We start from the raw sequence: 11,206 nt of genomic DNA on the forward strand, positions 1-11,206 counted from the left end.
AATATATATTTCCTTTGTACGTAATTTTTTCGATTTGATTTATTTTCCATTATGTTATTTATTATATAATAATCATATAGTAAGAAAAATTAATTAATTTTCTTACTATAATCTCAGAATTTCTACGTGTACAATTTATAAATTTGATCCTATGTAATTTCTTTTATCATATAAATATTTTGTAAAGAGTAAAGATAACTAAATTTCACAAATTAACATTTAGTTAGTAAAATAAAGTATTTATAAGTATTTTATTTACATTTAATTTAAAATAGAGTTTTGATCGCATTGGATAAGATAAATTTTTTTATATCTTGGATATAATTTATACTGACCTTTTTAATTCTCAATAAATGTTTTCTTGGCTTAATTTTTTTTTAGTTTTTCTTAATTATTACAAAATGTATGTTATATGTATTTTATATTTAGGGAATGTCTACCATTTCTAGTGATATTAGAGAACAAGATTTCAAAGGGGGCGTAGCTCAGATGGTAGAGCGCTCGCTTAGCATGCGAGAGGTACCGGGATCGATACCCGGCGCCTCCAAGTTCTTTTTTGCGAAAAATTTTTGTAATGAAAATAATGAGAAAAAAAATACAAAAACAGTTATAAAAAAATAGATTTTTAAAAAATATATTCCCTCTTAATACAAAAATATTTTTTGCTATTATCGATATACTTTGTATTGTAACATTGTTTAAAATTTTTAAATTCGTTTAATGTATTAAAATTAATATAAGAGAATATATTAGAATTAATGTAATATAATTCGAAGTATATTGATATCTAAATCATTTAGTATCATTTGGCATCATTTAGAGATTTTTTTAAATATACTATTATTATAAAAATTGTATGTTAAGTTTTTGTATGTAAGAATAACACTCTCATCTCACGTAGGCGCCGTGGCTTAGTTGGTTAAAGCGCCTGTCTAGTAAACAGGAGATCGAGGGTTCGAATCCCTCCGGGGCCTCATCCCGTGAGTTCGGGTTATTGATTTTTTTGTTTATATTTAATTTATATTAGAAAGTTTATATATGTAAAATATAAGTATTATATTTGTATATTATATTTGTATATTTTTTATGCTTTTAAAATTAGGGATTTATTACCGATAAAACCATATTAAAAAAGTGAATGAAACGATTACTAAAAAACAAAAACTACCTAAAATATTTGTACGCGAAAATTTTGTTAAAAATTTTTTAATATTAATTATTGAAGAATAATAATTATTACATAATTATTATAATACAATCTGTAAAAAAATCATTCTGTAATAATAGATCTGCATTTATTTATAGATCATTTATTAATAGATCTGCAGAATTCTAATAATTAATAGTAAAGTGAAGCATATTATGTATATGTGAATATGTTACTTGCACAAAATAGTTTTTTTTAATGGATTGTATTGTAATAATTATTTGTGTTTTTACGATCATGCTACTATCTTTTTTTATATTTTATTAGATCTAGTTAGATTATAAAATAACTCACGTAATCACATTTGTTTAAAAAAATGTGACTGTGAACAAAGTGATTATTATTTATTAAACTTTGACGATGAAAAAAATACAAAACTATTTTAATATTGTTAGAAAGATTTTGTTTCAAATTAATAAAAATTTTGGATATTATATATGTCATTTTGCAATATTTTAATTCTTTTTATTCAATAATTAATTATTTATCTATTTTATTTGTATAGTAATTAGTAGTTACGTATATAACTGCTGCTAATCTATTATCATAGTAACTTAAAATACTATTACAAATATATCATAATACATTATTTGATATGAGAGCATATATCAAGACTGATAATTTCGTTTAAGTGATTTGTCTTTGCATTTATCATGTAAATTTTAACATTTATTTATTACTTATCATGTATGTCTAAATAATCTTATTCAAATATTTTAATATAGTTAACTAAGTAATGATAATGAGAATACACTTAGACATTCATTATGACTACATCACAAGACACAGCCACATGTCGCACAATTCGATTTTTAAAGTTCAGTTTATAATTGTATGATTTATTAATTTTTATTTGTATTGAATATTATTGAGATATTGAAAAGGATTCACAATAGGATCGAAATGTCTATTGTTATTATTATATACTAATTGAATAAATTCTCATTATATGCAAACATCTAGTGTTCGACTTTTATAGGAATTATAATTCTTTGATTTATTCTTTGGAATCTGTCAATTATTTTTATTGTATAATACATTACGCAATAATTATTTAACAAAGTTTTAAAAAAGTATTTAAAAAAGTAGTCTCAGGTAATCTTAAATGGGGACTATGAAAGTAACATAAAATACAGTAATCCTCTTCTACTTTCTATTCGTTTTACTTTTATACTTTCTATTTGTGAATGGAAATTTCGGTTTTCAGATCTTGTATTAATTATTATAACCAACTGGTGTTAATTATATGGTTTAAATATCTATAATAACAATTTTAACAAAATTAATATCATAAATATATTGATTTTTTTTAAATATAAAAAAATACAAATTTAATATGCAAAATTTGTTGTCTTGATCTCGCTTGGTGTACGTAACAAAAATTAATTTGAATGGTATGTCTTAGTCTATTATTGAAACAGTAAAAAAACAGAAAGAATTTTAAACTCTATCTATAATATTTATCATGAAATGCATGTGTCATAAAAGACTTCCAGTGAATTACCAAACTGAAAGTGGGTCGTGAAAGTAGGTCACTGAGAAATTAATTGGATTAATAAAAAAATGGGCTCGTCCGGGATTTGAACCCGGGACCTCTCGCACCCTAAGCGAGAATCATACCCCTAGACCAACGAGCCATGTTGAGAATTGTTGCTCCTGTAACAGTTGACTTCGCAGACTATCAAATATAGTATAAGTCAATTAAATACAATTGGCCACGTTTTTTTATTCATATAATGATAGACTGAAGCGTTATGTATGCTTAAATTTATATATATATATATATTGGAAGTCTTTTAATTAAGAGTACGAATAATATAAATTTATTAAAAACATTAATATAATATAATATGTTTCATATAATATTATTTTTTTATAAAGTATATTCAATGATAAAAATTATGTAAAAATTATGTGAAAGTTATAAAAATATCTTATCATACAACGTGATGATAAAAGTCTAGAAAATATTTTTAACAATAAAAGAAACATTATCAAATAGAAAAGATAATGAAAATAAGAAACACATAATCTCACACTTTAAGAAAAGCAATGAAAGGAATGTTTTATAAAAAGATATGTTCCGTAATTCAAAGAGAAGTTATATTATACGGATATGATATCTAATGATATGTAACTAGTTCAAATACATTAAGTCATCAGTTAAGTTTTTATTGAATAAATAATGTTTTCTTTTAGTTGTTAATGACTTTGTGATTGCGATTATGTGGAAGATCAAGATTGAAAAAGTTTTCATGAGGCTCGTTGGTCTAGGGGTATGATTCTCGCTTCGGGTGCGAGAGGTCCCGGGTTCAAATCCCGGACGAGCCCACAATTCTTTCTTTTTGCATTTTATTATTATATGCATGTTGAAAAGAGTCATTGCATCAATGATATTTATGCAACATGCTTCAAATTATAATATTAGAAAGAAAAAATTGAATAGAGAATAGATAGTTACATTAGGAATAATAATTACAGAGAAAAGCTATATTAAAATTAGTTATGAAAAAAAATATTTGACAGATTTTTTAATGGCACATGTAGTCATATAACATTGCAATAAATTCTATATTACTAATTAAATAGGAGAACAATAAGTAGAGATCAGAAGTCTTAAAATTCCTCAAAATTATAACGTTACAAAACAATATTTTTAAATAGTATTCAGCAATCAACAAAAAACGGAAAATAATTATTTTCGCTTTCGCGCATTTCTTTGTCTAACATTATAATTATTTTGTGATTCAGCATTGCTAATATATTTGCATTTTAAATATGCATTCTAAATGTAAATGCGAACGTCATTATGTCTTTTAAATAATAAATAAATTGCGTATCGCAAACCTCATTTTAATACTCAAATGTCAAGAATATATTTGAATATTTATGAATGCGTTGACAAACTTGACCGTGAAGTATATTGTATTTTACTTATAACTTAATCGTCAATTTTGTGTAATTTTTGAGATACAAGTAAAATATTTTACTATTTATAACTCTAAAACTATACGAGATTACCGATTAAAAATTATAATAAGGAAAAGATAACATTAGTTAAAAAAAATGTTTTTTTTTTTTTTAATTATTTTGAACTAGACAAGATGTTTCTTAGATTTTTTAATGCTGAAAACGATGCTGCAAATTAAATTTCACCACGTTAGATTTCTGAAACAATTGAGGTTTAATATGCAAAAAAATAACTTTTTTGCATATTAAACCTCAATTGTTTTTTGCGTTACGTGATATTTTTTGTAAAAAATATTAATATTATCTTAAAATTTTGATCAGAGATCATGAATGCATTGTTTATCTCCTATAAATACTTATAATTTTTTTTAAATTTCAATGTCTTGCTTTTTAGTTTTTAGCCATTGTTATGATTTAATACAAAGTTTTTCCAAGATATTAAATTTTTCTCCTATGAATGGAGTTACACATAATTATTAGTTTGTGTTTGATAGTAATTTATCGTCATAGATATCGCTAAATATACATATACATGTATCAGCAGGATTGGGCATGTATTTGAAATACTTTTATTTAAAACATACTATTTGCAAATACAAACGTATTTTGCATTTTTTATTTCAGCGGATCAAATATTACGTATTTTATATTTAAAATCGAAAGATTGAAAGTTTTTTGTATTTTGTAATTCAAACAATAAGATTGATTATCAATGTTAGTATTTGAAGTACAAAATATTTTCAATCTTTTGTTATTAATACTGAAATATAAAATACAAAATACTTTTATATGCTTCCATGAAATACAAAATACAAAATATTTTCATGTACTCCGAACAAACATAAAATACAAAATATAATTGTCTTGCGAATACTATTTTTCAAATAAAAATATTTCAAATACATGTCATCATCTACAATAGCCTTGCAGCCTTGCACATATGTATATATATATATATCGCCGATGAATAAAGTCATTTATAATTAGTTTGTGACCATTGATACATAGTGTAACTTATAAATACTTATCCTCATAAATATTGTTGAGAGTATGCATACGTATATAATACATATGTACACAAAGCCTCATTTTCTCTAGGTCGAATATTTAAAAAACGAATTTTTAGAAAAAAAATGTTTCAAACAAAAGTTGTATTTGTGAATGTATATTGATAATTACAAATTAGAAATTGTGTATGATACTTCATTGTTATGAGCGGAAAATTTTTACTATCTTAAAAAGACCATGTATTCAAATCCTTTATAATATAAAAAAAAAAAAAATTGAAATAAAGAAAAATTCATTTTATAAAGAATAAACAATATATTTGTGATTTTTAATTAGATTTTTAAGATAATATTAATTATTTTTACAAAATATGTCAAATCGTTAATAAAATTATCGTCAAAAAAATTATATTTTGGACAATAAAACCTTACTATCTTAGAAACCTGACGTGCTGGAATTTTTTGGCTTATGGCATTGTTTTCAGTATTTCAAAATGTATATAAAATTAGTTCAGAGTTTGAAGTAATTTTTTATTGTAAACTAGTGCAATTAATATTCTCACTATAATATATTGTATTATTTATATAATTTCAATATATTTATAAAACGCAGTTTAGCATGTTATAAAGCACGCTGTTATCAAGTGATATGTACTTGGTAAAAAACAAATACTTAATTATTTATTTAGTTTATTTTAGGAAAAAACATTAATTTTTGCAGGATGAATTCTCTATTATTAAATATATAAAATTTATAAATATTGCCATAATAAAACGAAATGTAATAGGTAATAATAATTAAGTTAATTTTTAGTAAAATGTTATGTTTTAGTAAAATTTTAGTAAAATACATGTAAATGCATGTAATGACGTAGAATACAAGATCAGAAACAAACGCAAATTATTTTTAAGAATGTTTAATATTTATTTTTAAAATATTAAGAATTTAACAAAAATTTCACTGGTTGTTCTATTATTATTTTTGAATGTGTATATAAAATTTAAACACAAATTTTTTCATTGGTTTAAAAATTATATAATGTTATATAATGTTTTTGTACCATTAAAATCTTTAAATGTTATTAAGTAGTGACTGATATTTTTTTTAGCTGATATTTTTTATTAGCTGATATAAGCTAATAAAAAATTTCTGGTTGATACTAGTTATTTTGATTAATTATTTAGTTGATACTTTTAACTGATATTTTTATATTTTGACTAATATTATAAAAAATGTTTTTCATCTTACATAAAATTTCAAACCGATAATTTTAAATATTGCGTTGCGAATAAATTTTCAATCTTATTAGTATTATGTAAGAATGTGTAATATAAGAATGTTTATTACAATACGTATAATATATATGTACACATACAATAATAACAAAAATTAAAATTGCTCTTTGATTCTTTAATATTTTTCTCATTTATTACAACATAATTCGAAAGTTGTCATTTCTAATTTGTTTGCAAAAAAGAATGGAAATAAAAAGAAAAATATACAAGGCTACAATAATTTTTTGAATTATGAGTTAACTTTAAATGCTTATAAGTAAAAAACCATTTTATTTTTAGAGCCTCTATTATTATTCTGGATTTTTATATTTCTGGATTTTTTTGAACATTCTAAGACGACAATCCTAATACGAAAATATCGAAGCTGTAATAGTTTTCGAATTACACACTATCTTTAATTAATTATAATTCAAAAACTATTGTAGCCTTAACATTTTTGTATTAGGATTTTCGTTTCTAAATTACCTCAAGAATATGTCCTTAAAAGGGAATTTGATAGTTGTGAGACCCTGTCTACTTTAAAAGTACATACTTTAAAAGTACCTCTATTTCTTCACAATTAATTATTACATCAAAATTACATTTCAAAATTAATATTACAAAATTTTAATGTGATTCAAAATACCCAAATATATTTCCTGGAAAATTTTCTTTTCAAGTTATATATTTGTTATTTGTAATAAATGAGAGATATATATGTCTATCTTTTAATTATATTAATATAATATGTAGTTTTTGAATTATCATGGTAAGTTCACAATAGAATTACAATTAAAAGTTAAGACAGTAATAGGATAAAAATTGTCAAAATTATTATTGACAAAAGTCTAATTCGAGCTGTAGAATATGTCAGAATAAAAAACAAAACATAAATTATTTCTTGTATTGCTTAATGATTAATAGATTACGATGCATTAGTAATTATTGTAAATATTTTACGTAATAAGTGTCATTCACAAGATAAAATTTTAAACAGATAAGACTTTAATATATTGCGAATAAATTGCTAGGTATATGCACAGATGAGAATATGGTTAACTATCTCATATTTTAGTCAGCTTAGATAATTTCGTGAGAAATTATAATAAAAATGATAAGAAATAAAGATAATACAGAATATATAATACAGAGTATATAATACAGAAATTAAATAAAATAAATAAAATTAGATAAAAGTTATTAAATTTTCATTTTTTTATAAAACAAGAAAAAAATCAAAAGAAAAGAAAAAACAAAAAAAAAACCGATAAGCCATTTTATGTTTTAGAGAAGAACAACTTTCCTGGCAAAAATTTTTAATGAAAGATTGTGCTTATATTTGTTTATAGAGAATTATAGAAAATTTTGTCGATAATGATATTACTGTTTATGAAGAGTTTCATTGTGATTCATCAATATGATTATACTGTTTAGAAGCACATTATAACACTCTTCTTTATTGACATAGTAATATTTTATTACTAATACTTAGAAAACTGTAATAAAAGAAAGACTCGAGACTATGTCATTAACAATTCCATGTTTAAATTTCCATCTCATAAATAATTCAATAAATATTTTAAAACTTAATGAAACATTTACTTAATACTTGAGTAAACTTCTTATATAAACTTTTAATGAACATACTTATATAAACTTTCAATAAACATATTAGTTCGTTAGGTTTAAGTGTTTATCAACTGAAGATATATAAATTATAAAGTTGTTCGAATAGTTCACATTGCATAGTGAAGCAAACTCTCTTCTACTATACAGCAGTCTACTCTTATTGCTTTGAAAATATAAACAAAAAGGTATAAAAATATATAATCAGGAAGAAACACATCGGGATAAATATAGCTTAATAATATAGCTTATAATATAGTAAATTTTGTATTGACACATTTTATTCATGTCTAATTTATAGTACCTTCGAATTTATATTAAACGTATCGTTAATATTTTGTTTTGAGAGAGAGACACATTGTTTTGAACAAATATTTAATTACTGTTAATGAAATTTAATTTTTTTTTATTAGTGTACGCATTTCATTTAGCTGATTCTTATTTTCTTGGTATGTTTCTTCTCGATTGATTGGATATTTAAAAATTTCATTACATAGATATAAACTTATTTTACACAAAAAGAATATTTTAAATTGAATAAAGAATAGACTCTATATTAAAAAAACTCGTTATAATGAATGTCAGTAGTACACATTTAATTAATATAACTAAATTGCAAATTTATAAATATAACTATTATGAACTACTATTGCTCTTATGTACCGTCCAATTAGAATTAAAGAAATGAACAGCCGTTTAATTAAAAAAAAAATAGTTCATCAGTTGAAGCGAAAGAACATTTTCGGAGCACTAAAAGAATTGCTTTCTCGGCAAATATGATTACGGAGAAAGCAAGTGAAAGTTTTTTGAGTGGCGGTATTTAATATTAGAGAACGGTATTCGATGGAAAACACTTTCGGATCATCCATCAACTCGTGCGTTTATCTCGAGTCGAACAGATTGATCATCAGTTAAATTTTTGTCGCTATTGTGTCCGATTGTGTCCGATGACAGCGAGATACAAACCTCAGATCTAAGTGAAAGATTGCTATTTTACGATGTTTATGGTGATCATATAGTGAATTTTCCTTGTTCTGTGCAACACGTGACGCGTAAATTATACAGGTACGACTTCCATAATAGATCGTGAATGGAAATAATACTTAGAAATAAAAATATTTGTCTTGAAAATAGAAAGAAAAATTTTATTGGGAGACTCTCATGTTTTTTATACGAAATTTTTCTCTTCACTGTTAAATTCATAACAAATTATATTTAATTTGAGTTATTTTTAATAATTTTTATAATTTACCATTATTCCCACACTCATTATGTCGTTAATTTAACTAATTAAAGTAACTAATTAAAGTAATACTGGTTTTAAGCAATTTAAGAATATATATAAAATATATTGATTCAAATTTAATTTATTATTTGTGCATATATTAATATAGACATTTATTTACTTCAAAATCAAGTAATTCAATCACAGAAATTGATTTACATTTTGATATACATTAATAATACGTTTGCTATTCATGATGTTGTTGATTAGTAGTTGTTACTATTACGAGCGCACTGTAATATGTAAAGTATTAAAAAGATTCGACAACTGTCTCCTGACGAATTTTATTCAACGATGATAGAAGGTAAGCTTATAGATATATATAAATCGGAGATGTATTATAAGCAGCTTATGAAAACAAATTGATTCGATCAGAACTAGAGGGATCTTCTCTACGATAAAAGAGGTAGAAATTCCGATAAATTTTAACAATAACATGATATTTTCAAATACCAAAAATATGCGTGATGGGAATAAAAGAAATTGAGATATGTGAGTCAATAACTTACGAATTCGTTTAGGGATAAAGATCATAAGATATCTATAAGACTATGAATATTCAAGACGAATCTTAAGGGTAGATTGAAAAAAGGACTAAACGACGAGATAAAAGCAAATAAGATAAATAGCAAGAAAGATTTTTCAGAAATATTTAGAAAAATCTTATATTAAAACCTTATGTGACACGTACAGTGATAAATTTATCATTTCAGCAATGATAAATTTATCATTTTCATACAAATTTTAATAAATTTAATGAGCAAGCTAGTTGGGCTTTGAATGTGAAACTGTAGTTGTGGTATAAAGACATCATTTTGTATTGTTCAATGTTGGTTCGCATTTTTTGAACTTAGTTTTTTTGTTGCAGATGGTAAATAATTTTTGTGAAATTGACTTAATTCCCAGAGGGGATCTTTTCAAATGGGCAGTAAACGTGTTAAAAATAACGAAATGTTATTTAATTCCAGAATCATTGATATTTAACAAAGTTTCGCTATCAAGCATTTCCGCACTAGCTATTTCTAAGTTGAATCAACAAGTATGAAATTTAAGTCAAGATAAAATAATCTTAATAAAACTTATCATTACAGAAAAAAATGTTGTTGATTCAATTAAAATCTATATTATGGGTCGTCACTAACATAAGTAATTAATTCATGTATATTTTTATTGATGCTATAAAAGCTTGATTATTGAAATAATAATTTATGTCAATAAAACTATACATGAATTAATTACTTATGTTAGTGACATCCCGTAATATAATATAGACTAATAATATAGACTTTAATTGAATCAACAGCATTTTTTTCTCAATATATGATAAAAAAATGTATAGCATTATGTATTGGTACAGTTATAAAAATCATTCGCAAGAGAGAGAGATAGCGATTTGCTACATAAGTTTAACTTTAATGACATCAAATTCAAAGCCATATTTCAATCTTCCTTCATTATTTTCGAACATATTAATTATGTTACGAACATATTAATTAAAACGGATTTTTTAACTCGTAGGTTACAGCGCAATTGGTATCGCGTACTCTTGAATTTATAAAATATGGACACTTCGGAATTTATACAATTTGCCAAAGCAACTATAGATTACGTTGCGGATTATACTGATACTTTGAGAAGTAGAAACGTATTGCCGGATGTGGAGCCGGGTTATCTTAGTAAGTTACTTCCAAAAGAAGCACCGCAAAAATCTGAAAAATGGCAGGAAGTTCTCAAAGACGTGGAAAAATATATTATGCCAGGGGTAAATTTTTAATTCTTTGAAAATTTTTTTTTATTATAAAATGTTATATGTATTATTATATATATTATAAATAT

At 23.7% G+C, this 11,206-nt stretch overlaps 1 protein-coding gene and 4 non-coding genes across 11 annotated transcripts in view; 4 read left to right on the forward strand and 1 right to left on the reverse strand.

The window, feature by feature from the left end:
* The first annotated feature begins 474 nt into the window (after window positions 1-474).
* Trnaa-agc lies at window positions 475-547 on the forward strand. Its single transcript has one exon. It is a non-coding gene; the product is annotated as a tRNA-Ala (tRNA).
* Window positions 548-900: 353 nt separating this feature from the next.
* On the forward strand, window positions 901-974 carry Trnat-agu. The gene has a single exon. It is a non-coding gene; the product is annotated as a tRNA-Thr (tRNA).
* A 1,798-nt stretch (window positions 975-2,772) lies between these two features.
* Trnap-agg lies at window positions 2,773-2,844 on the reverse strand. The gene has a single exon. It is a non-coding gene; the product is annotated as a tRNA-Pro (tRNA).
* Window positions 2,845-3,466: 622 nt separating this feature from the next.
* Window positions 3,467-3,538, forward strand: Trnap-cgg. Its single transcript has one exon. It is a non-coding gene; the product is annotated as a tRNA-Pro (tRNA).
* A 4,594-nt stretch (window positions 3,539-8,132) lies between these two features.
* LOC108684769 (aromatic-L-amino-acid decarboxylase-like) overlaps window positions 8,133-11,206 on the forward strand; it is a 6,987-nt gene continuing 3,913 nt past the window's right edge. Inside the window, exons 1-3 of one of the 7 annotated variants that reach the window (XM_018189244.1) lie at window positions 9,831-9,862; window positions 10,239-10,241; window positions 10,889-11,132. In XM_018189244.1, coding sequence (XP_018044733.1) covers window positions 10,932-11,132 — 201 coding nt within the window. In that variant the 5' untranslated portion in view covers window positions 9,831-9,862; window positions 10,239-10,241; window positions 10,889-10,931. Of the gene's footprint in view, window positions 8,274-8,737; window positions 9,151-9,646; window positions 9,675-9,740; window positions 9,777-9,816; window positions 9,863-10,238; window positions 10,242-10,364; window positions 10,410-10,888; window positions 11,133-11,206 lie in introns of those variants that run through there. The other 6 variants (XM_018189239.1, XM_018189242.1, XM_018189245.1 and 3 more) reach the window with 6 other exon arrangements.

Source organism: Atta colombica, unplaced genomic scaffold, assembly GCF_001594045.1.
Source record: "Atta colombica isolate Treedump-2 unplaced genomic scaffold, Acol1.0 scaffold140, whole genome shotgun sequence".
Lineage (NCBI taxonomy): Eukaryota > Metazoa > Arthropoda > Insecta > Hymenoptera > Formicidae > Atta > Atta colombica.